Source organism: Drosophila kikkawai, chromosome 2L (assembly GCF_030179895.1).
Source record: "Drosophila kikkawai strain 14028-0561.14 chromosome 2L, DkikHiC1v2, whole genome shotgun sequence".
Taxonomy (NCBI): Eukaryota; Metazoa; Arthropoda; class Insecta; order Diptera; family Drosophilidae; genus Drosophila; species Drosophila kikkawai.
The window spans coordinates 23,919,348-23,944,762 of NC_091728.1; the positions used below are offsets into that span (position 1 = coordinate 23,919,348).

The following is a 25,415-nucleotide window of genomic DNA, read 5'->3' on the forward strand; positions in this document are numbered from 1 at the left end:
TTTTCAGCCGCTCATCTCTCATCTGGGTGGGTGGTGCGTAAGTTAATTACGGCTAGGCCCGGCCCCAACGCCCGGCGATTGATTCAACGGAAAAATCAGGGGAAAACCCGAAAATCCAACAGTAGCAGCAACCCGCAGAGTCGAAAACCAATATTGCGCCGGAGTGTTCGTGTCACGGAAGCATGAAATCCGGCAGAAGCAAGTTTCGGGTGCGATTGACAACCGGCACTTAACACATTTCCCGCGCCCCTAATGAACCGCAAGTGCGCAACAGCTGAGCTCCGGATGAGTTGGCATTGGATGTGGCCCCCGAGTCAGTCAGCTGCAGGAGTTCCATGCTCCACACCCCACTTACCCACTTTCCCACTTCCAGAGTAGAAAAACAAGTTAGTTACCCAGTTACAGAGCGTCCTTGTCCTTTATTTATCGGATTTTGTGGGATCGAGACAGCGGGGGGACGCGGATTCGGATTGGCAGGGAGCGTTATATAGTATGTACCGAGGGAGAAATCGGATTTTATCTCCGTGTACTCTAATTAATTTGCTTTTTCTGCAGCCTCATCTCGGTGACAAGCCGAAAGTGTACAATTGTGGATTAAACTATGCAGCACAAGGTTCAGTTTGCTTTCTGCGAGAGCGTTTTGTGTATAGGCCTTTGTCTCTGCTTTTGGCTTGGAAAAATATAAATATATAACATCGATCTTCACACACACAAATATCTATATAATGTATATATGTCATACGCAGTGGGTTATGTCTTTACAGTTACAGATACGCTTTAAGCCAGGTTAAATCTGCAGTAAAATATTCCTTTGAGAAACAGTTGTTATTATTTTAGCATTCGTTTGGTTTTGTTTGTTTCATTTTATGTTCTTTAACGGCTTCTACACAATAAATTCGGTGGGCGTTTACAGCTCGCTGGTGATTCGATTTTGGAAATCAAGTTTAGCGCGAATCAAATTAAAGCCTCGGCCTTGTCACACGCGGCGTATGCGCGATGCTATGCGTGGCCTCTGGAAATACTCGAATCCTCCGGCCACTTTTTTTGTTTTTTATGCTGCGCTGCAAATTAAAACTTTGGCCGTAGCAAGTTTGCTTCTCTGTTTTGTTTGCTAAATGTTAAAAATGATAAAGTGCACTCGACGCAGGCAGAGGGAGGGAAGTGGGACTGGGTTTGGGGCTGGAAATAGGACGTGACACGTGGAGCGGAAGGAAAAGGGTAAAGCAAACATGAGTGCACAGCTGTCGAGTGCTCGACTTTGGACGAGCCGGTGGCCACACATCCTCCTGGCAGCGCCTGGCAGCTCCTGGCAGCTCCTGGCAGGCCTTCATCCCAATCTCCATCATCCCCCTAATGTGTAAGTTTGCGTATGAAAATAGTTAGAGTTTCGTTTGCTTTCGCTTTTGCCTCTCGCATTTTGTAAAAGGTATTTTTCAAATATAAGCGTATGAGTTCAGAAGTGTTAGAAGTTCCATTCAAGTACATGCATAAATATATATATATATACTATATGTTAGAGACTAGCGTTTGTATAGGTACATCTATATAATATAGCTTCTGAGTTGGATACTTTGATTAAACGGTATTTGTTCTTGGCTTAGACTAACAACAGTCAACATTCAACAGTCATTCCGATATGAGAGATTTTCGTCAATTGGAAGATTTTCATTTTCATTACATCTTTTGCGAAGCAGGTGGCGAAGGTACCATGAATATATAAACCTAACTTACGGATAGCTCACACTTATCGGATATAGGTCACGTGTACATAATGGCCTCGTTTAACATTTATAAAGTTCCTCTCGAGTTGCACCTTAAGTGTCTCTCCTTTAGTTCAATTGACAGCGCGCATTATTGGAATTGAAGTTATTTCTCAGTGGAACACATCTATGCAAGTACACATGTAAATATACACTTATAAATATTATATATAGTTTTACTGATAATAATACCGCCCCCATTTTCAGCGATTGTTTCTTGGTTTTTTTTTGTAGATTTTTCGGGGTGGAGGCTGCACACGCCTCGCTGGATCTCTTATCAGCCCGGCCTTCGTCTGGTCATGATAATCCCAGCACATAGACTCCAAAACATCCGCCATAAACAAGCGGATTATCGCTGGGCAGGAGGAGGCCTGACCACAGCCAGTGACTTGCCGAAAAAAGCGAGACCAAGACCAAGACCAAGACAGAGACCGAGACCGAGACTGCGACCTGGCATTAAACTTTTAATAAACGAAGCCCGACAAAGGAGATGAACACATCTGTGCCCCCGTCGAATGGCATTTGGAATATTTCGCCAGGCAGCCAGCCGTTCTTTTGATAAAATTCTCCTTTGTATACACACAGTATCATTTCGCCCCCTTGCATTCCGCGAGGACGAACCTAGTAGCACATGTTAGTTGTCCTTACAGCACGTGCAGATTCTCACAGCTCTTGGACTTGGAGATGTCGCTGAGACAGATCTTTTGCAGCAGCTCCTTGGCCAGATGCAGGGAGATGTGTGTGCGCGAAGTCTTCATCTTGGAGGCGGTGGCCTTCTTCTCCCGCTTCTCCTTGAGGCGCATCTAAGCATAAGAGAGGAGGTAACAATTTTCTAAATTTATAAAATAATATTAATAAATCCAGGCCTCATTTGTAGCCACTTTCTTGAAATCTTAGACGTTTCCCTGCTACCAACTTCTGGAAAATAATCATAATACCCACGCCTGGCGAACCTAATCTGGTTAGCTGACCGAGTTTCCGCCTGCCCCGCTCACCGCGCCACATTTTCATTAATTAGTGAGCCGATCCGGAAGCAGGCCCAGCCCCAATCCAGGCCCAAGTCCAGCCGTGGCCTGGTAACCGACGCCGTCTGGTTAAATCCATTTAACTCCATTTCCTGCACAATTTGGCCATGCACCAGTGGGTTGCGTGTGGTTCGCACCTTGCTGGAAACCACAACCACAGCCCCTCAGCTCGAACTCACCTGCTTCAGTATGCCCACGAGCAGCTCATCGACGTTGTGCTGTATGCCACTGGACGTCTCAATAAATTTGGCGTCGCGTGAGGCGGCCAGGGCTTTGCCCTCTTCGAATCGAAGTGGATGGAGGGGGAGAAATCAAATGAAATCAAGCCGTCATTATTAGGACACAGGGGCAGTGCTCACCCTGCGAGGTGATGAGCCGGGCTCGGGCCAGGTCCGCCTTGTTGCCCACTAGGATGACGGCCTTGTCCTTCGTGTAGTTCTCCTGCCACAGGTAGTTGATGATCTCTTCGGCCACGCGGAAGGAGCTGCGATCCACTACAGAGAAGACAACGACGCAGCCGTGGGGCTCGTAGGTGGACAGGGAGTTCTCCACGCTCATCTCAACGCTGGGGTGATCGATGAAGACCATCTCCGACTCCTCATCGTCCAGCAGTACGCTCACGGTCTTCTCGCCGAACTCGTCGTCTAAAACTCAGATCAGAATTAAACTCTAAGGACGCCAGTGGCAGCCGGGAAGCTAGGGGTCAGGCACACATAGGTTCCAGCTAGGGGTTGTCACGTCTACTCACTGCGCTCCCTGGTTCCCTGCTGCTCCAGGTCTTTGGTAGGATCAGGGGGGGATTGGGGCACTTTGGAGTACTACTTACCCAGACTGGCGTCGTACGTGTGCATGTACTCCGAAGTCATGAACTGGTTGACCAGCGCCGTTTTGCCCACGCCGGCATCGCCGAGCATCACCACCCGGTATCTGGCCGGCGGCGGCGGCTCCAGGTTCTCGGAGTCGTCCGGTGAGGCCGGCAGGGAGTCAACGTTGGCGTAGCCAGCGCCACAGCAGCTGCCCTCAAAGGGCGACCGCTCGCTGGCCCGGCTATTCGTCGAGTTGACGCTGGTGTTGCTCCGCGATCTCCGCGAGATGATCGAGTCGCCGCAGTTGACCACGTTACCCTTACTTATGGAGAAGTGCCGCAGGCGGTAGAGGTCGTCACTGGCCCGGGGATTGTACGGGCGCTCTGGGAGGGAGCAGACCCGAGGTCTGATGTGATCGGGAACTGGCGGGAAGACACGAGTTGGAAAGTGAGTATTCAATACCTAACCCGTTGGGGTGATCTGCTGCCCACCTGGCAACTCGAGAAAATTGGAGGTCCGGCGCTGACGGCCCCGGTTTGAGCTCTGGAAGGCCAAAGGACCCACGTCGTCGTTGGACACAATCGAGGCATTGGAGCAGGCGCTCTTCATCGACTCCCGCGAGCTGCGTCTGCTGGCCAGGTAGGCCAGTCCGCCCTTTGAGCTGCCCCTGCGGCGTGGCTTGTGCTCCACATGGGCGGCGTCCCGCTTGGGCTTGGCCGGCTTGCAGCCGCTCAGCTCGTGGTCGGCGTCATGGGTCAGGTCACTGGTGGATTTGCGGTAGCGCAGCGAGACCACGCTGTCCGAACAGGTACGATCCAGAGTGGAGTGGGAGCTGTGCAGCACCTGGTAGCCGGGATTTGAGGTGATGTTGATGGCGTGCCGGCGCTGGCGGTTCGACTGCGGCCTCCCGGCAGCGGATCCTTCCTGGTGCGTGTCCATCTCGGGCTCCGTAAAGCTAAAGCTAGTGGTGGTGTGGGTCACCATGGTGCTGTTTGTGTGCTGGGTACCCGTCTCGCCGGACTCCATGGACAGCTGTGTGCAGTCGGTGACGCAGGAATCTCTCTTCATGCCATAGTAGTTGCCACCCGAAGAACCAGTTCCTCCCGAGGCAGCGGCACTAAGGTTCCGAGCCTCGATCTTGCTGATCACGGGCAGTTCCCACTCGTCCCGCTGCCGCTTGTTGTCTCTGCCCGCTCCGCCCGAGCCTCCCATTGCCATGGCCATGGCCATGCCCTCGTCTACCCCCGTGGTGGTCAGCTGCGGTAGCGGATCTAGCGGCGTCTTGGCCCGCATCAGCTTCTTGGAGCCCTGACGACGCGGCGAACTGGGTGGATCGTAGTACAGAGCTCCGTCGTCCGGCGAGATGGGCTCGTAGTACTCAAACTTCCGCCCATGACTTGGACTCACTGCATCGAAGACGAACTGGCACGGCGACTTGGGACTACGGGCGGTGGTTCGACCGCTGAGCAGGGAGGCGGAGTCGTCTATGGAGCCGGAGGAGGGCGTTTGGTAGTAGGAGCTCGGCGTGGAGCTGCTCTCATCGTCACAGCTGTCGTTGGCAAAGGTGGTAGTGATCTTGGGACTCCTCGGCGTCTCGTAGCCTCCGTAGCTGTAGCCCGCGTTTCCAGCGCCGTGGTATTGTCTAGCGAAGTATCAAGGAATCTCAAAGGTTTCTGAGGAAGATGGACAGGACTTACCTGGGCAGCTTGGGAGTGGCTCCCTTGCAGGGAAGCGGATTACTGGCGGCCCGAGCCGGTATCTTGTGGTGGGAGGAGTGGGGATGCCCATAGGAGGAGGCTCCTCCGCCAACGGCTCCCTCGTCCCAGCTGCGCTGTTGCTGTGCCATATCAGGGCTTCTGTGGGTAAAATGTTGCCTGATTTTTTTAAGTGTATCTCTAAAATCTCTAAAATTATGATAAATATATTCTCTAAGTCTGCTTTTGAAATGGGAAATAAAAGCTTTTTATATTGCAAGATAGTACTTGTAGACATTTTATTTAGCCTTGTTCAAGATTTTATCTCCTAAATAAACCTTGAATAAATTCTACATAAATTCAGAAAACTTTAGAACTTCTAGTCAAATGCAAAAGTTGTAACTTCTTTTTTCTGACGTGCACTTGGGCTAAAATAAAGATGATGAGATGAGAAGATGCGATGGGAACGACTCGCTTATGGCCAACTCATGTGTAAATATCATGGGCCATTACTCATCCTGCACACACACCGCACCAACACACACACACACACCCACCCATTTGGAGGATACAAAGTGCGCCCCTGACCGTGCAGAGCCCGGCCCAAATGGGCACAAAGTAAACATAATTTATGGCTTTATCTGTATTTAATCAAAATAATGAAAAGCGGGCAATAGAAACCAGGCATCATAAAGGCCAGGCCACGCCCACGTCCGACCGCAGAGGGAGGCGGCTGGCCAGGATGGGGATGTGGATGGGGGCTGAGGTCGGCATGGCCGCAAGTCATTCTCCGGGGGAAGTGCTCTATTTGGCTAGGCAATTATTGTTAAATGGGCGCTCTCTCTCTCTCTCTCTCTTGGACAGGGAGCGGAGCTGGTGGCGTAAGTGGCTGCCCCTATTAGCGCCCCGAAACCGCACTTTTCCCCTCAAGCTGTCAGCACCTTCACACACACCCCCGCACACACACCACTCTCCTGCTAACTTATGCAAAAGTTTCCTCGCCCGCCGCCCGAGTTGCAAACAATCGGCTTGCGGCAAACTTCTCTCGCTCGGTGCGGGCACAAAGTTCCCTAATAGGATTTGCCAGCTCCGGAGTTTGACTTGCAGCCAGCCGAAGTCTTTGAGCTTGCTGCCTACATTTGGGCGTCCACGAACTTGATTATTGCCGCAGACACCAGACACCCACGGACAACAGAGTGTTGGCCATATCTGAGGCTCTAATCGAGCTGCCAAAGGGGATTTTTCAGACGCTTTACCACCACAAGCAGTATTAACAATTGCCGGAATTGTGCACGGAAGTCAGAGAAGCAAGTTATTTTTTAAGTTTACTTAGGTTTTGTTTATTTACTAAAGATTAAACTAAGTTTAAACTAAAGAAGAATTTAAACATTTAACAAAACACTTTAAGTTCAGCTTGCAAGAGTTTATTTCTTTTGTCTATAGACAATTATAGTTTGGAATTATTCCAGAAATCACAACAGTTTTTTTACACTGTAGTGCAAGTTTCTAATTATAGCAACAGTAGGCTAGAGGTAAAAAAAAAACACAAAAATAAAGCTAGGAGATATCCAATCACTTTAAATGATGTCTAAAAGTATGCAATGCTATAATTCCCGCTTTTTTTCGATGTTTACCACCCTCGGGTCTTGACATAATCCATCAAAAATAATACGAAAATAGTTCAATTTATGTAAACATAACAATAATTAATACCTAACACAATTAGGGACTCATTATAAACCAAAATTTTTTAACAGATTAGTTAAGTTACCCCTATTTATCTGCTTCTGGTATTATTGAAGTTGGATTTTTATCTCCTATTTTTCTTTCAGTGCTTTCTATGTGTGCAAGCCACTTTAGTTATACGATACTCCAGTGGCGTTTGTTGGAAGTGCAAGTTGCACTTTCAAGAGCATGTGTTTCTGCCTCCCATTGGAGCAGCAGCAGCAGTAGCAGCAGCAGCAGCTGGATGCCGTTAAGTTTTCCCTGGACACGTGGCTGCTTCGACTTTCCACACAAACACACACTCAGCTCTCTCCATGGCTCACGTAGGAGGGACTCCGACCCCTGGGCCATTATTATCTATCTACGGCTATCTACGTATCTACGTATGTATCTACGGCGGTTACAAATAGCCGGAGCGCAGCCACGCACAAGTACGTGTCCATACGGCAAAGCAAATAGTGCGGAATAATGGCCGCAGCAGCATACCTGCTCATTTACCTGTTACCTGTTACTTGTTACCTGTTGCTGCTATTATTTGTCTGTTTGTCTGGTAGTTGTTGCTGTTGCTTGTTATTGCTGTGGTGGTCCTGCAACCTAATACAGTCGAAAGTCCTTCCTCAGTCGAATTTCGTGTAATGCGAATGAAAGTGAGTCACTCTTGCGTGAAGCGGAGACTACGAATGTTGCGATAATTTGGTGTTACGACCGGGGTACTCATTAAATAGTAAGCGTGAATGTATTCATTAAACGTTGCGTTGGTTTTTATAGGTAAGGAGTTTACTTAGTTAGTCAAAAGTCTAATAAATTAAGCTTCAACTGATAGCATTATTATAAAAATAGAGCAAGTTTTCAAGAAATTTGGTACTTTCTTGCATACCTTTAGACACATTTTTTTAAGGGATTTAAAACCTAATCTTTTTTAAATAATAACACGTATTCAGAATTATAGGTCCATAAGGAATAAGCACTCTTCAAAAAGATCTCTAAAACAGCTTTAACATTAAATATAAAATCTACTTAAAGTTCCCCAAAAAACCAGTCTAATATTTTCTTTGTTTTACTTGTCCGAAAAATCTGCATACTTTTCATAAATTTCCAATCGTCTGTTGATTATTTGAGTTTGGCAAAAGTTCCTTTTGCATATTAATGAGCTCCCAAGTTGTCCGCTTAAAAGTTTTCAATTTAAGTCCTTGAATCTTCCGGGGAATCTTTCGGTAAATACCACTTACAAGGCATCAATTATTCGAGTGATTGATTCAAGTGTTTGTCAACTTGTTGTTTCTGCTGCTGCTGTTGCTGCTACCTTTTCGTTTCGCATTTCCCATTTTCCGCATTTCTCCCCGATTCTACCTCGATTCTCCCCTCTCCCCTTACCAATTCCCTGGTTTTTTCGCCGTATTTTGCATTTTCACGTAATATAATGGCGTGTTGCCACCGCAACGAATCGATGGATGGAATGGGGACTCCGTTTGATAACAAAATGTTGATGTGGAAGTGGCTCAGAGTCCAGGGCTCACCTGTCTCTCTCTCTCTCCCTGTCTTTCTGTCTCTCTCTTTTGGCTTTGCGAAAATCTGCAGACAACAAATCAATAGGAAAATCCGAGCCATTCGCATTCGCATTGCCATTCCACGTTTCGGACGCATTCAAATGCTGGGTTTCCTTTCAGTCTTTATTCTTTTGCTACGGTTTTGTGTATGTCCTGGGAAATGGGAGCCTGGCAAGCTTATTGTCCTTCTTGCTGGCCGGAGAAAAGGTAAGCTTGTGTAAGATAATAATTGCCACAGATTTATGGATTATGAACGAAATGCGAACCCAATCAGTCGTCGTCGTTGGGTATTGAATTATTGATGGAATGTCCTGCCCCGTCCTGTCTTTTTCTGAGTCGTTTTGTCCCAACTTTAAACAGATTGCGGCTGGTAAGTTATGCATGGACTCTGAACGATGTGTGGCCCGCATTTGCATATAGAATTCCCAGCCTGGCTCCAATCTGGCACCTTTTCCGCCCTTTGCTTACGCTTTTGCTTCGGCTTTCCCTTTCCGTCTTCCGTTTTCCGTCTGCGTGGGCTTTTCCGCCATCATCATCGCGGCCAGAGAGTAATGACTCTTCCTGCACGGACCGTCATTAAGTTGCAGGCCGCCGTCATAAGTCACAATGCTGTTTCGGGGCAACTCGGACAGCGGCAACCCTTTGGGTAAACTTTGCCTGTAATTAAGCCCGCACCCGTTAAACGCATACTTAACCCCGCCCACTATCCCTGCCCCTAATGTATCCCTCGCAGTGGGGGCTACTTTACGGCCCCTACTGCCCCTTCTCCCTTTCTTGTTACAGCAAGAGAGACACACTGCCTGTAAAAATAAACTGTGGAGTGTGTGTGTGTGTGCGGGGCAAACAAGGAAAGTCCATAAAACACTTAAGATCAAAGACTATGTGTGTGTGTGTGTGTGTGCGGGGGCGGCGGCCAGTTCGCAAATTACAAATCCTGGCCGAAGTCACGTCGCAAGTTGGTCATTAGCCGCCACTTGAGGCGCCCACCTCCGGCCGCATCGATTTTATTGCAACACATAATTCTTGAGGCCGGGGCCATTTGTGCAAATCTCATGTTGATGGCATATTAAGTGACCTCCGCTTTTCAGGACACCCCCAGCCAGACCAATTTGCACTTTAAATGCCCGGCGGGGCTGTGGCAAAATGATGATGTCCTTTGGCAAGACAGAAACGGCGCAAACTTACGTGTAATTAGACGCGTCTGGGCGCGAGGATTAGCAATTAAGCGAATGTCCTGTGCGCGCAACAAGTGGCGGGGTGGGGCAGGGGCAGGGGCAGGAGCAGGAGCTGGGTAGGGACGATACAGGACCCGAGTAATCCCTGCCCGGGGTTCCGGAGGGTGGCAATTGCCGTTTGGGGGCGAAGTGAGTGCAGCGCATAAATCAACATGTCAAATCGCAGCTTACAAAGTGCCAGGCACACACAGGCACACACAAAGCACGCTCTCACTTACACTTTCACTCCGCGTGCCGCCTTCAATGTTTAATGTTTACCATTTTCATTAAATTTGTCGGATAATTCGGTCTGCTATGGCAACTTTGCTAATTGTTAGCCGCCAACTAAATGCCACTAAAACAAACACCGACGACGACGACGACGACAACGATACCAACACCAGTTGGTGGCTGGCTGAACGCAACGCAACAGTTTGCACGGAGCGCCGCTCGGGACTCTCTGCACTTCCGCCTGCGCTTCCGTTTCCGTTTCCGCTTGCACCAACCAACTTCCGCCCGGACGAAGCTGCGGCGGCGGCTGCTCGAGCTGAACTGTGAACCTTCGCCAAAGCGAAGGCCTACCTTTGCCGAGTCCCCGAGCAGCCGAATCGTGCTGCCAAAGCTCCGGCTTCGCGTGAGCTTTCCTCGGGTTTTCCACTGGACTGGAAAATGGAGCCACTGAAAGCTGCCGCCAAGTGCAGTGGAGTTAAGTCTTGGCATTGCTGGAGAAGATTCTGGGGCTCATCTACCGGTTTTATGTTTTTCTTGGGACAATTGTTAATGGATTTGGGTAGGGAAATTACGGTCAGAGAGTCTCTAATACCTAATTATATTTTTTCGTTCTTTTTTTTTGGTATTGGTTTTTGATATTGCTGAAAATTATTCTGGTGCTCATTTGACTGTTAAGGGATTCCTTCATGTTGAAAAATACTTGAGGGAACTAAAGGACATCACAAGAGATACTAGAATATATCTGGCTAATAGAGCCTTATTGAGTGTGTATGGTATTAAGTCTGGATCTATATTAGACCTCTAGCTGTTGAGAGCTTTATTAAAAACTTACTTTCAAGATTTAATTTAAAATAAAAATAAAAATATGCATCTTAAGGAAGTAGTTGTAAAATATGCTAAACTAGATCTCATTATCGATCAATATGTCCTTGCAGAGTATCATAATTCCTGTCATGTTTTTCAATCAAAAGACGTTATAAACAATTGAAATTATTTCTTATTCTTTTAAATTTACTTAGTAACATGAGTTCCGTTTAAAATACTCTTCTTTTGCTTTAAGATTTTCGAATTTTTCTTAAGCTAATAAGACATGTAAAGAAACATTGTGCTAAGGAATGGAAAGGGTGCTTAAATGTACAAAAGTGGTTACTTTAGTAAATATTTTGACCTATTTTACTAAAGTATTATTACTCAAAGCTTTTGCTCTCATCATCATTTGAATGAATATAACATGCGTTGTAATTTAAAGTTTTTGTTAATTATTTTTCAAGCATCTACAAAAAGTGACTAAGATGGAGTGGTTTTTTACTTATTAAAGAAAAATATTAGATCGTGATTACCTATTTACCAGCCATAATTTGTATTAATCAGTGCTAATTCCCAGTCCCATCCTTGGGTTGAATAAATACTCTCATCTTTTGTGGTTTATAAAATCTTGTTTTATTTTTTTCATGTTTTTTCTTTTCTTTTTCTTTGTTTGCTTGGATAATCTTCGCTTACTGGCTAGTCTTACGGCTGCTTACATAATAAATAGTCTGGAAGTCTTGGGCTTAAGATCTAGAGAAACGACTAAGTTGGGACAGGGATATATGGGGATATAGGACAGGATAGCGTATAGCGGGTGAGTATGTGGGGCAGATGGGGCGGGGCGGGTAAAGATGTGACAGCTTGGGGGCTCCTCGTTGATCCCTCGATCGATCCTTAGAGGCTGGCCACGCGGGCGGAGAGGTCGTCCAGCTGCTGGTAGATGCTGGCGGGGAGGTCGGCGCCCACCTGCGACTCGAAGTAAGTGCGGATCTCCTTCACCTCCTGCGACCAGAAGTCCTTGGGCAGCGAGAAGATCTCCTTCACGTCCAGCTGTTCCTTCATGCCGGCCAGGTTAAGCGCACCCTCGGCGGGAATGTGTCCGATGGCCGAGTCCACGTAGCAGGACTCGCCGTTGATACGGCGCAGGATCCACTCAAGAACGCGCGAGTTCTCGCCGTATCCGGGCCACATGAACTTGCCCTCGGCGCTCTTGCGGAACCAGTTGACGTGGAAGATCTTGGGCACCTGGCCGCGCTTCTCCATGCTGAGCCAGTGGGCGACATAGTCGCCGAAGTTGTACCCGAAGAAGGGGCGCATGGCGAAGGGATCGTGCATGATCACCTTGCCCTTGTGCTCGGCGGCGGCGGTGGCCTCGCTCCTCATGGCGGCGCCAATAAAGACTCCGTGAGTCCAGTCCCTGGCCTCATAGATGAGGGGAACTCCGGCGGGACGGCGGCCTCCAAAGAGCATAGCGGAGATGGGTACTCCCGCCGGGTCCTCCCACTCGCCATCGATGATGGGGCACTGGGCGGCCGGGGTGCAGAAGCGGGAGTTGGGGTGGGCAGCGGGCTTGCCGGAGTCCTTGGTCCAGGGCTTGCCGAGCCAGTCGGTGATCTGGACATTGGGAGCCAGGCTGCTCTCCATGCCCTCCCAGAACACGCCGCCGTCGGAGGTGGAGGCCACGTTGGTGAAGATGGTGTTCTTGAACACGGTTTTCATGGCAATGGGATTGGTCTCCATCGAGGTGCCGGGAGCCACGCCGAAGAAGCCGTTCTCCGGGTTGATGGCACGCAGCACTCCCTGCGAGTCAAACTTCATCCAGGCGATGTCGTCGCCCACGCACTCCACCTTGTAGTTGGCCAGCGAGGGGTTGAGCATGGCCAGGTTGGTCTTGCCACAGGCCGACGGGAAGGCGGCGGTGATGTACTTCTTCTCGCCCTTGGGGTCGGTGATGCCCAGGATCAGCATGTGCTCGGCCAGCCAGCCCTCGCGCTTGGCAATGGTGCTGCCGATTCTCAGGGCGAAGCACTTCTTGCCCAGCAGCGAGTTGCCGCCGTAGCCGGATCCGTAGGACACGATCAGGTTCTCGGCCGGCTTGTGCAGGATAATGGTGCGTTCGGGATCGCAGGGCCAGGACGGCTGCTCCACCACTCCGTTAGCGGGGGCACCCACCGAGTGCAGGGCGCGCACGAACTCCTCCTTCTTGGCCAGTTGGCGCAGGACAGCGGCGCCCATGCGGGTCATGATGCGCATGGAGGCCACAACGTAGGCGGAATCCGTCAGCTCAATGCCGATCTTGGAGAGCGGCGAGCCCACTGGGCCCATGCTGAAGGGCACCACGTACATGGTGCGACCCTTCATGCAGCCTGGGAAGCGCTGCTGCACCGCCGACTCCATGTCCTTGGGCGAAATCCAGTTGCCCAGGGTACCCTTAACGCCCTCCAGCGGCGTGGGGATGGTCTCCTCTCGGCGGTCCGTGCAGATGAAGGTCCGCGACTCCACGCGGGCCACATCAGCCGGATTCGTGCGGGCCAGCCAGCAGTTGTCGTACTTGGGCAGCGCCACAATGGTGCCCGCCTCCAGGAGGCTCTTGATAAGCATCTTGTTCTCCTGCTCGCTGCCATCGCAGATGTGCACCTGATCGGGCTGGCACAGGGCGATGCCTTCCTCCACGAAGCTGCGCACGCCGGCGGTCAGGGCGTTGGCGTCGCCATAGGAGATGGGGATGCCGCGGATGTGGCTGTAGAGGCCGCAGTTGTCCTGGCGGAGCTTGTGCAGCTGGGGCAGACCGCACACGTTGCCAGAGCTGATGGAGAGAAGGGGAAAATTGCAATTAATAGGTTGCTAAAATATTCAGCATTAAATATGAATGGTTTTTGGGTCATTGGAAAAACTGCACATATTTTTGAAATACTTACATAATTTTGCTTTGTTCAATGAGCTCAGGCATTTTGCTTGTGGGTTTTGTGTGTTTTGCGAATTTAAAACTTTGGAATAAACTGCACAACAGTTTCTACTTAATTTTTAAATGTCGTGAAGGGGTTTTTGGCACTTTGGCTAAATCTTTTGTATCACAAATGGTGGGTTAATTATCACAATTATTGATCTCCTGCGACGACTATTCGTTTCGTATGTTCTTCCACAGCTTTTTGTCAAATATCAACTTGATTTTCAGACCACTGAAAGTAGGCTTTTCACTTGATCTTTCCATTTACTGTGACCACTAGTGACTGATGCCAGCTGCCCGGGCTGGCGGCCTTTTATACGCGCCAGCCGACGCCTCGGCATCGAGGCGACTAGAACAAGTATGCCGATCGGCCGAATCGGCGGCAATCGGCTCTTGCGATCGTCATATAGCGCTATATTCCGAGCCGATCCGAGCGAGAGAGGGTCAAACTCCGGACGAGCTGATTGGTCGTCGGCGGAGGCTCGGCGATTGTTTTGGTTTTTCTCGTCTGCTGGGAACCAGCGACGGGGGCTCCGGAATCCGGGGTATATACAAGTCACACCAGTACACACCATATATTCCTGTCCCCACTTGGCAACAGCAGTGCGAGTGTTGTTGGGCGTACATTTATTTAGTTGCCATTGTGCGTTTAGGGGCATTTCGCATTGATAAGAGCGGAAAGCAAACGTTTGTTGTTATGTTGACACCCTGCCGATATTTTGCCACTTTCCCGTTGTTAATTTAATTATTTTGTTTATGATTTGCCGGCGATAGGAGCAGGCGAAAATAGAAACCAGTTCACGGACAGCTGAGGCAACAGCAGTTGTCTCTGCCCAATGCAGCTGCGTACATTCTGGATGTCTCTCAATGTGCAGCGCCTGCACTTGGGCAATAACTATGTGGAAATGCTGGGAAAATAAAAAAATAAGTAATACATTTTAATTAAAAAAGAAAATATATACATTTCTTAAACGATAAAGTAAATAATAACTTGTTTTTATTGCGTTCTTGTGGTATCTAATATATATTTTGCTGTTTTACTTAAATATTATTTTGTTTTATAGTTTAATCATATTTTTCCCTGTGCATTATGGCCATCTCTGCAATAGTAGGCCTTCACACGCGCACTCCTACGCCACCACCTCATCACATGGCGGGGTCCCCACACTCTCATTCTCATTTGGACCCTCGCCAAATCGAAAAAACTTTCGCTTATTTGCAGAATCGGTGACGGAAAAATTCGTATATCGTGGATCCCGGTCTGCTCCTCAATTGGCCATGGCCGTTTTGGAGGCCAGCATTCATGTGACTGCTTTTTTCTCTTGGCGGACCAAGAATAGCCACCCAATGGTTGTCATGTGGCCACGCTCTGTTTTCATCTGGGGAAGGAGAAATGAAGGTGCTGCTGGCTGGTGGTGGTGTGACTTTGGCCCCTGAAATCCAGTTAACCACGAATAAATGTCACAGAAATTAATAGTTGGGTTGAAAGTCCAAAGGTGGCTTTATTTTTAAAACATTTTTATAGATAAAATCATACTGCCAAGAATAGGAATAAGAAAAAGAATATGAATTTAACTTCTTTATAACACATATAAAAAACAGTTTGTAAGTGAATATTTGTAGATAATTTTATTTATTTTTTGAGGGTGGCTTACTCTCTTTATTAAAGTAAACGGTAACAAATAAATATAAGCTAGAAAATAAAAGCAGACTTAGGGAAGAAATTACCCATATATAGTTCTAAAGCCCTTGACTTAATACCCCTTTTACTTTTTTTCCGTGCAATTACCTCTCTTTATTGACCGTTGCAAATCAGGTTCCTGTGCACATATAGCCTAGATACAGAAGGGACTGGGCGCCCAATGGCCTTGGCGGGAAACCTGGTCAGCAAGTGGCCCTCATCCTCGGATCCTGCTCCCCCTCTCCCTTCGCTGCCTGGCGCCGCAAGTCCAGTTTCGAATTTAATCGAATTCGTCTACACGCGTCGCCCCGTTTTTCGGTGGGTTTATTTATAAACTATGGACTTGTTTTTCTAGTTGGGCCTGATAATCTTCATCATCGCCGCTAATTGCAAAACCCAGACTTGGACTTGGACTCGGATGCTAACTGCTTCGCTCCTGTTCTCACCTCGCCGCACCTTGCTCGGCGCATTTCGATGAGTTGAGCTTTATTTTACGAAAGATTTACGTCAATAGAAGGGGCCGGGAAATATACATAATCAATATGCGATCTGCTTGGCTGCTATGTGGGACAGTCTCTGGCGACGGGTTATCAGCGGACGAGCCTCTGGGTTCGTCTAAATATAGATCGAAGGCACCCGGATCTGTGCGGCGACCAGGAAATTTCCAATGTAAAATCATCATTCATTTTGGGTTTACGGATTTTAGGGATTAGTCTTTCTTCGCCTTGGTTCTTGGCTTTCATTGTTTCTTTTTTTGGGGGGAGGTTCTTGGCTCTTTGGATTCTTATCACTTGGCCACCATTTGAAGGAACATCACACCACACGCGTCCAGAGGCGCAATCAGGCCTTGGCAACCCAACCCTCATACAGAAAAAGAAAACAGTTTTTTGGCTTCTTTTGGCATTTTATTTGCTTGTTTTCCATCGCCCCGATCTGCTGATAACTCAGGTTAAACGGCATTATGGATTTATACGCTTGTTTACGCCAATTGCGGACGGGCCTCCGCCCCGACGGCCACCGATAAGCCAAAGACCAGGCCACGCCCCAATGCCCAGTCCCAACCATAACCAAAAGTCGAATTTCGCTTTAAAAATCTCGCTTCGCTTCGTTTTATTTTAGGCAATAGGGTCTTAGATTAGGAGGGAGTAACCTATGGAACACACGCATCACATGTCGGCCACACGCGCCTTCAGCTCCTTCAGCTGCTCGGCCACCGGGCTGGGCAGGTGGTGACCCACCTGCTCCTCGAAGTAGCGCTCGATGGCGCCCACCTCCTGCTCCCAGAAGTCCTTGGGCAGCTGGAACAGCTGCTCGAGATCGATGCGTTCGTTCATGCCGCCCACGTTCAGTGAGTCCTTGGCGGGCAGCCGGCCAATGGGTGAGTCTTCGAAGCACTGCTCGCCCTCCACCCGCCGGAAGATCCAGTCCAGGACACGGGAGTTGTCCCCGAACCCGGGCCACAGGAACTTGCCTTCGCTGCTCTTGCGGAACCAGTTGACGTGGAAGATCTTGGGCACCTGGCCGCGCTGCTCCATGCTCAGCCAGTGGGCGAGGTAGTCGCCGAAGTTGTATCCGAAGAAGGGCCGCATCGCGAAGGGATCGTGCATGATGGTCTTGGCCTTGTGCTCGGCGGCAGCGGTGGCCTCGCTCCTCATGGCGGCGCCCATGAAGACCCCGTGGGTCCAGTCCCTCGCCTCGTACACCAGTGGCACACCCTCAGGACGACGTCCACCGAAGAGGATGGCGGAGATGGGAACTCCGGCGCTGTCCTCCCAGTTAGGATCGATGATGGGGCACTGGGCGGCCGGCGTGCAGAAACGGGAGTTCGGATGGGCAGCGGGCTTACCCGACTCAGGCGACCAGAGCTTGCCGAGCCAGTCGGTGACGGTCACGTCCTTCAGCTGCGACTTGTCCATGCCCTCCCAGTAGACGCCGCCGTCCGAGGTGGAGGCCACGTTGGTGAAGACCGAGTTCCGGAAGATCGTGTCCATGGCAATGGGGTTGGTGCTCCTCGAAGTTCCAGGTGCCACGCCAAAGAAGCCGTTCTCCGGGTTGATGGCCCGTAGGACACCCTTCTTGTCGAATTTCATCCAGGCAATGTCGTCGCCCACGCACTCCACCTTGTAGCCCGGCAGAGTGGGCGTCATCATGGCCAGGTTGGTCTTGCCACAGGCCGATGGAAAGGCGGCGGCAACGTAGATCTTCTTGCCCTGCGGATTGGTGATGCCCAGGATGAGCATGTGCTCGGCTAGCCAGCCCTCTCGCTTGGCAATGGTGCTGCCGATCCTCAGAGCGAGGCACTTCTTTCCCAGCAGCGAGTTTCCACCGTATCCCGATCCGTAGGACACGATCTCGTTTTCCGCGGGCTTGTGCAGGATGATAGTGCGCTCGGGATCGCAGGGCCAGGATGTTTGGGCCTGGACACCGCTTTTGGGCGTGCCCACCGAGTGCAAGCACTTGACAAACTGGCCATCGCCGCTTTGGAGGAACTCCAGCACCGGCTTTCCGGCCCGCGTCATGATCTTCATGGACTCCACCACATAGGGGGAGTCTGTGATTTCGATGCCAATCTTGGAGAGCGGCGAGCCGACTGGGCCCATGCTGAAGGGTATGACGTACATGGTGCGCCCCTTCATGCAGCCAGGAAAGCGCTCGGCGATGGCCGCCTGGAGATCCTTCTCGGAAATCCAGTTACCAAGCATTCCCGGTGTGGCCTTCTCCGTCACTGGAACCGTCTGCTCCTTGCTGGCTGTGGAGATGAAGGTCTTGGACTCTACACGAGCCACATCAGCCGGATTGGTGCGGGCCAGCCAGCAGTTGTCGTACTTGGGCAGCGGCAGGATGGTGCCCTGCTTCAGCATGAGTCCCTGGAGCAGCTTGCTCTCGCCGGGAGTGCCGTCGCAGATGTGCACCCGCTCCGGCTTGCACAGATCCACGCACTTCTCCACATACTGCTTGACGGCGGGGGTCAGTGCCTTGGCGTCTCCGTAATGAACGGACAGGAAGCGGCAGGTCAGCCGGAAGTTGTAGCTTCGGGCGGCTGGGGAGACCAGGCTGAAAGAAAATAATAAAGGGAACTCCTGTAGTTATTTAGCAAATATTTGACTTATTTATATTTATTATTAGCCTAGGTTAAGATATCGACAGATAACGTAAGGTAAGAGTGAGTTTTACTCTTTTTATGCCTCTCCCGTGGCTACCTAAACCTCAAGAGACCCTTTCCCATACTTTATCTATCGCCATGGCTTATCGTCGCCGTTCAGCTGACTAGCCGAACCGAGCACAACTGTACCACCGGCGTGGGCCTCGTAACGTGAATTTGAAATTCTAAGCGGTAACGCACCGCCAGCGCTGGAAAAGATATACAGATACGGAGATACATCGATACCAAGATACTGAGATACAAATAAAAGGCGAAAGACAGACGGCCAAACTGGCTGATCAGCTGTTCGTCTGGTCGGTCTGGTTTCGAGAGCTCCACTCCAAAAACTCGAGAAACTTGCTGCGCGGGCAATTCGCAAAGATCTGTGTGTGAGGATGGGGATGGGGTTGGGGATCCAGCTCCAACCTTCGTCGTCTTGGTGCCAGTCGGTGGTGTCCACGTCACTTTCATTAGAAGCGGGTTCCCCGCCGCTGAGACTTCCCCGTTCCCGCTCCCGTTCCCCTGCGGCTGCATGATGCAATCTTTCATCATCTTTCTGCTCTTTGCTCCGTTCTCTGTTTTGGTTTGGTCTGAGGCAGATAAGAGATCAGGGGCAGCAGGTAGATGCCACCAAGTACACCCCGATACTCTGTAGCGCTCGCTTCCGGCAGATATGCTTGTTGTACACCAGATACTGACCAGTGATCGGTGGGATATCTCTGACCCAGTCACATGCCAGACGACTGCTTACACCGGGTCCAAAGTCCAGCGGAATTATCATTTACACGCGTTTCAGGGTTGCCCCAATTGTGACGTCACACGAGCGACTGAACCCAAAATTAATGTATGTTTTATATATTTTCGGAACTGCGCAGTTTTCTCCGCCACACACGCTATATGTATGCTATATGCGTATGTATCGGAGCAATCTGGCCTGGTTTATATTAGCATAAGCTGTCGTCTGCATGCTCGGGGCGTGTGAGGCGAATGATAAAACCGAAGGAGACTAGGCTTTGCTTTGAAAATATACAACCAAAGGTGGCCAATTAGGCCGCAAATTAAGTGAAAATTAAATTTTAATTCAATCATATTAAGCCAGTTCTGGCTGGCTTTTGTTTGGGGGCTTTTGTGGCTTTCGTCTGGCTTTTATCTGGGCGGTTATTTGATTTAGTTATTGGAGGGTGTGTAGTTAATGCCAGATTCGCGGTCTCTCTGGCGTGGAATGCTAGTCAAATAGTCGGCCACAATATTTATGGTGGAATCGATAACCGCTTTATTCCGAATCCCACCGAAATCACCAAACTCTGGACTATCAACCGCAGCAGCAGCGAGGCGGCAGCTAAGCTAATTATTTGAGCAGCACTCGAGTTGTCCCAGCGCCTCTTTGATTAGGGCCACGCGCCAGAATTGGAAGCTGAAATTGCTGCGTATTCGATGCTATTTTGGGAGATAACAGAGAATGTCTCGTGGCCTTTCGAAATGGCAACCACTACGTACACTAGCCTGTAGTCCCCTTCCTCAGAGTCTCTTGGCAGTTCTGTCCCAATGACGCCACGAATGCTGACCACTCCGCACAGTTCGGATTTGATTCTTTAAAATACTCTAACAAAAGAAGTACTAAGAGATTCTTAGTAATAGCAGCTGTACAATTAAAAATAAAATCTTAAAAATCGAATTAGAGTTTTCTTAATCTGAATCTTGTAGATAAGCAATGGCTAAGCTATACTTTAAAACAAAATAAAAACTAATGAGGTAGGTACTTCCAACTTCGTATTGCTTACTTTTCGTTTGTTTTTTCTGTGTTTACTTATTTTCTTGTATTTTTTATTGCAAAAAGCCGCGTAAAAATATGTTGAATTTTCAGCCAGCGCGTGTTTCATGAATGTGTGTGTGTTTTAATATGGAAAAAGAACATATCTGTTTATAAATAGTACTTGTAGTGATACAGAATTTCCCCCAAAAACGCTTGGCAACAGTCATGGGGGTGTCAGCTGATTCAGCTACATATAAATATATATATTTTCCCGAAAAAAACCTCGAAACTGTACTTGCAGTCTGACGAAATAAACAAAACTGGTTCCATCAGTAAAAAGAGGGTTCATTAGCCCTGGCCCTACGCCTCAAGTCCAATAAAAGAATCGGGTATCAAATGGAGGCGAAGGGCAGCCCCAATCTGCGGCTTATCAGCAGGAGGATCCATTGGTCACTTTTTATGAGTAACTCAGAGAGCTGAAGAGATGTTCATTCAATATAGTAAATATAAAATTGAAATACTTATTCCCCGAATAAATGCGCGTGTTATTTCATTAGAAGTGACGATTCCTTAATTGTTTTTTATTATTTACAATGTAGTAATGACGCGGAAACTGCACTATCACTTGATGGGATGAAAAGTTTTCCATTAGCCAGATTATGATGGACGTCATTGGCACACTCTGTCTATATTTCTATGAATGCCAACGGGAACTTTATTTATAAAAAATATATTTAAAAATAACAAAAGAACCCGTGAGTAATTCCGTGGCTATAAGAAATTATGGGGCTGACGAATTCCTTTCATCAATAAACTACGCAGAATTTGTGGCATAAAACCCAGTCGTAACTGGTAATTGTTGGACCCAGACTGGAGGATAGTTTGTACGTATAGAGAGAGCTCATTACCGCATATCAAAGTCCAGCTAATTTCGTATTTTGTTTACCGACTGATAAGCGGATCCCAGACAGCCCACGCTTCCCACATACCCCATATATTCCACATATTTGTAGATTAAAGTGTTCCGCGAATATAGTACGGTGTATAAGGTAATGGTCGGTCTGGTCCGGTCTAGCGTGGTCTGGCTGTCTCCCCCAACTAGTTCCATGAATTACACGGAGAATACACTCCAGAGGTAATTGGAAATAGTTGTCGCTTGACTGGAGCCTAGTTAATCAATGGGGTGACTCAGTTCGGGGCACATTACAATTGAAGAAGCGTCACAATATCAAATGCAAAGGGGGAAATCTTATCTGGCAGAAGTTTCTGGGAATTCGGGGAATATGTGGTAAACAAACCATTAACTGATAGGCGAGCCTTGTTACCTATAATTCTCATATAAATCACTGATCGAAGGGGCCTTGGGAAAGGCGCGTGCCCCGGTGCCAGCCGATAAGCAGAAATAACATGCTAAAACCCGCCGAACAATTACATTTAAGTGAATTGTTTTGATTCCTGCCATGCATAAATAATGCTATTTGTGTTATGGCAAAATTTTGCCATGGGGGCTCGGCCTAAAAAAAAAAAGAGAGGAAAAAAGAAATAGCTTCGGTGTCAACAACAATATTTTTGTTGTCTTCAACGTCGTCGTTGCTGCTGTCGTCGCTGTGTCTAAAGGTTATCATCAATGGCAGCCAGCTGCTGGGAGCAACTGGGAGCTACTAGGAGCTACAGAAGCTTGGAACAAAAAAAAAATACGAGCCAAAGATACAAGTATCTTAGGGATACCTGGGGAAATTAACTGCTGCTGATGAGCCATGACTCTGCTTTTTAGTGCCTCTCTTCTCCGTTTAGTGGCTTTTTTAACAACTGCCTCTTCTTCTTCTTCTTCTCCTCCTCCCCCACACGCCACCAGAGCAAAACAGAAGCCAAAAAACGAAAACAGTCAACAGGCGGGGACAAAGATTCGAGTTGTTGCTAGGCGGCCTCAAAAACCCACACATGCAGTGCTTTGTTTTTATTTTTTGCTTGATTACGCCTAATGGCCTCACACACACGCAAAAGGGAGGCAGAGCCAGTCGAGCCACTTGATCAAACACCTATACACTCAAACAGCAAAGAAAAACGAGCCAAAACAAAACTACAAAAATAATAAAAAGAAAAAAAAAACAAGAGAAGAGCTGATAAAGACCGAACAAAGCAAAAGGCGGGAACGCGGAAAGCTTTTCATTAAGAGGGGTATAATATTTAATTTTTTTTCGTTATATTTTTTTGTTTTTTTTTTTTATTATAAATGTTTAATATCTTTAGAATATTTTGTTAAAGTTTTACATCGATCATAACAAAATTTACAAAGTTATGCATAGCTAAATGGAGGTTGTTTTGTGTTCAATGTATGAGTTTAAAATAGTTTAAAGCTCTCCTAATTTGTAATGTTTAATTTGAAATTTGGCACACAGCTTCTTTGACAAATTCTTCAAGTACTCACATCGGGATTTTTCTAATTTTAAATTTTATTATATTTTTCATTTAACAAAATATTATAACCAACTTTTCTTGGAGGCCACTCGGAAGATTCCCTTTTACTTCTATACTTCTAAATATTTTTACATAAAAAAATTTACAAAAATTCTTCAAATGTTGTGTTATTATATGATATTTAATTCATTTAGCTAGCTTTAGCCCATTCGCCACAACCAATTTTTGAAAAGTTTTCCGTTTTGTACGGAAAACCAAAGTTGTAAGAGGCAAGTGTTGCATACGGCCAGGCGCTAAAAGAAAACTTGTAGGGCTTTGGTCACTCACCCGCCACCTAAAAGTAGGCAACGGAAAGGTGCGAACACTTATCAGGAAATACGAGAGAAAAATGATAAGAAATAAGCATTTAAATAAAAATAACATCTGTTACTAAATAGTATTTTGCTTCCAAGAATAAACAAGTAAAATTTTAATGACAAGTTTCTTAAGTTTCTTAAATATCTCAACTTTAAACACATTTGTAACTAAGTTTAAGCTTTTTTTTATTCGAGTGTCTGGACAGCTGAGAGATTAAGTACTTTTCCACACATATGTATATATGTATGTATGTATATATATTTAGCTTCAGAAGCTGAGAGCGGCGAGTGCAATGATCTTGGAGCTACGAGTGACATTAACATTGATGGGCGGCGAATGATTATAGTAAGGCACTGATGCTTGTTTACGTCGTGAATGAAAGTGTAACAGACGCTGAGGGTCTCGCAGGGTGTGGAATTTTCCCGCCACACTATAGGAATGAATCAGAAACTAGTCGTAACCAATCTCAGTTGGGGTAGGTTAGTTACTAATGAATACTAATGTTGGATTTACCTTAGAGCTTGTAAGCCAAGCAGACCACACAATGCCAACTAATTGGTATTTTACACCCTTTAGTTGGGGTTTTAGGGTATATAAGTTATTAGTAAGTAAAATTGTAATATCTTCAAATAGGAATCAAAGTTAACTTTTATAGATTTGTTATAAGTATCTTATAAATACTCATACCAAATTAATTTGAAAACAAATATAGCATAAGTAGCTTACCCATTTTTCTTTGAGTGCTCTCTATCTACTAATTTATATAATCACAATTACTGAGTGTACAAAATGGGCCTTAATCAACATGACAGATTATTTCTTATGTCACTTATAATTTATTAGACAAAGCTTTTTTTCCAGATGTCTTTCTCCAAGGGTTAACTAAATGATCTTACAGAAATGTTCTAAGACTAAGTGAATGCTTCCAAATAAATATGTTGCCCACTAGTGATTATAAACAATTTGAATTAATATGGTCGCCCAGAAGATAAGAGCTGTTTACGTTTTCTGAATTCCACTTTCATAAGATTCGATGATTAGATGATGTACCGAAATACCAAAATTCTAATCAAATTATTGTTTTAGTTTAGTTTAGATTAGCAGTTGATTAATATAAATATATCTTCAAGTGTTTGTGGATATCTTGGGAGCCAGGGGGCATTTCCAGTACAAACCTGAGGGAACTAATATAGTTTCATGGATAAAAACCTATTCTCCCCTTAAGTTCAATGCTAAAGGTCTGATATAGGCTGTATAAAATCAATACCAAAGTATTTTGAGTTGCAGATTTTCCAAATACTTTTCAGTGGATTTCTAACCAATTTGAAGAAAAAAGTTGATAAGCAGACCTTCTTTAGGTTTCCTGGCTTCTCTTTAAAACACAGGGTATCGATCAGTCGAACCTCCTGCTAATTACAACTGTGCCACCCATTCAACCTGTCGATACACCGCCTCGTGGGAATCCCGCAGAATGCCATCGGACTCACCCGCATCCCAGCAGTTGTGCGCCCCTGAGCAGCATTCTGTCACCTGGCAGCGGCGACTGCGGTCGCTTTCACTTTCTTGGCGCAGTTGCAGTTTTATCTCCGCCTTAATTAATTTATCGCTCTCCTTCCGTTCCGCTGGGCCCTCCGCTGTTAATGTGATGAAATTGCCGACTTAATTTGAATTTATTCAGCAGCGTCAAATGCACTTTTCGCCAATTGAGTGAGCGTGGAACTCTCTGGGGCACTTGAGGCGCTTCAGATTCAGATTCAGCTTCGGTTTCGTCTTAAGTTTCAGCCTCGCGTTCGGAATCAGATGCTGAGCTGCAGATGCAGATACCACCACGGATTCGGATTCGGATTGAGATATAGCGGGCACTTGTTGCTGCGCTGGCACAACGAGCCAAACTGACTTCATGCGGCACTCGCTGCGCTCAAGTAACATGTGTCGAGCATTTTGCCTTTTCGGTTGGGTCTCTGGCTCCGCTCCCGCGCTCTCGGGCGGTCTGATCTGATTGCCCCTCGATTTCGGTTTCGATTCGGTTCTCATGGCTGGGGCACACGCAGAGTAGTGTCGCTCCGATAAGATAAGACGCGACTCGACAGTTGCTGCACTTGCCACGGATTACGTGCCGCCCACTGCATAGTCACCCGGCGGCTGGAAAAGCACTGGAGGAACCCAGAGGAGTCTTTGGCCAGGCCACGCCCCCCTGGAGCAGAGTAACCTGCCTCACAACCGGTCCGCGGGAGACTTTTGCAATGTCTGCGCCGGTGGCTCTTATCACACAGGTTACGCCATGGCTGATCTGTGTCTACACGTTGAA

The 25,415-nt window shown here is 47.5% G+C and overlaps 3 protein-coding genes across 4 annotated transcripts; all 3 read right to left on the reverse strand.

Annotated features, from left to right (window-relative positions):
* Positions 1 to 391: 391 nt before the first annotated feature.
* Rgk2 (Rad, Gem/Kir family member 2) lies at positions 392 to 10,296 on the reverse strand. Of its 2 annotated transcripts, none has more exons than XM_017175819.3 (7): positions 10,011 to 10,296; positions 5,289 to 5,447; positions 4,083 to 5,233; positions 3,612 to 4,013; positions 3,145 to 3,429; positions 2,965 to 3,065; positions 392 to 2,563 (listed from the first exon to the last, which is right to left on the reverse strand). In XM_017175819.3, the coding sequence occupies exons 2-7, from the start codon at positions 5,435 to 5,437 to the stop codon at positions 2,405 to 2,407; spliced, it is 2,247 nt and encodes a 748-aa protein (XP_017031308.1). In that variant the 5' UTR covers positions 5,438 to 5,447; positions 10,011 to 10,296; the 3' UTR covers positions 392 to 2,404. The 2 variants fall into 2 exon arrangements, with proteins under 2 accessions (XP_017031308.1, XP_041631980.1); XM_041776046.2 differs by having other exon boundaries at positions 3,145 to 3,435.
* A 1,122-nt stretch (positions 10,297 to 11,418) lies between these two features.
* Pepck1 (Phosphoenolpyruvate carboxykinase 1) lies at positions 11,419 to 14,049 on the reverse strand. The gene is made up of 2 exons (XM_017176191.2): positions 13,728 to 14,049; positions 11,419 to 13,615 (listed from the first exon to the last, which is right to left on the reverse strand). Exons 1-2 carry the CDS (start codon positions 13,757 to 13,759, stop codon positions 11,704 to 11,706), a joined length of 1,944 nt encoding a protein of 647 aa, XP_017031680.1. The 5' UTR covers positions 13,760 to 14,049; the 3' UTR covers positions 11,419 to 11,703.
* A 2,481-nt stretch (positions 14,050 to 16,530) lies between these two features.
* Pepck2 (Phosphoenolpyruvate carboxykinase 2) lies at positions 16,531 to 25,067 on the reverse strand. The gene is made up of 2 exons (XM_017176155.2): positions 24,595 to 25,067; positions 16,531 to 18,491 (listed from the first exon to the last, which is right to left on the reverse strand). Exons 1-2 carry the CDS (start codon positions 24,627 to 24,629, stop codon positions 16,604 to 16,606), a joined length of 1,923 nt encoding a protein of 640 aa, XP_017031644.1. The 5' UTR covers positions 24,630 to 25,067; the 3' UTR covers positions 16,531 to 16,603.
* Positions 25,068 to 25,415: the final 348 nt, after the last annotated feature.

Bases quoted from the DNA above. Each gene is read 5' to 3' on its own strand.
- Rgk2 (XM_041776046.2), bottom strand. From the start codon at position 5,437: ATGGCACAGCAACAGCGCAGCTGGGACGAGGGAGCCGTTGGCGGAGGA. The intron at 5,234-5,288 runs GTAAGTCCTGTC...ATACTTCGCTAG, and splicing joins GCCACTCCCAAGCTGCCCAG to ACAATACCACGGCGCTGGAA. The intron at 2,564-2,964 runs GTGAGTTCGAGC...TCTTATGCTTAG, and splicing joins TCGTGGGCATACTGAAGCAG to ATGCGCCTCAAGGAGAAGCG.
- Pepck1 (XM_017176191.2), bottom strand. From the start codon at position 13,759: ATGCCTGAGCTCATTGAACAAAGCAAAATTAT. The intron at 13,616-13,727 runs GTAAGTATTTCA...TCTCTCCATCAG, and splicing joins ATTGAACAAAGCAAAATTAT to CTCTGGCAACGTGTGCGGTC.
- Pepck2 (XM_017176155.2), bottom strand. From the start codon at position 24,629: ATGCTGCTCAGGGGCGCACAACTGCTGGGATGCGG. The intron at 18,492-24,594 runs GTGAGTCCGATG...ATTTTCTTTCAG, and splicing joins GCACAACTGCTGGGATGCGG to CCTGGTCTCCCCAGCCGCCC.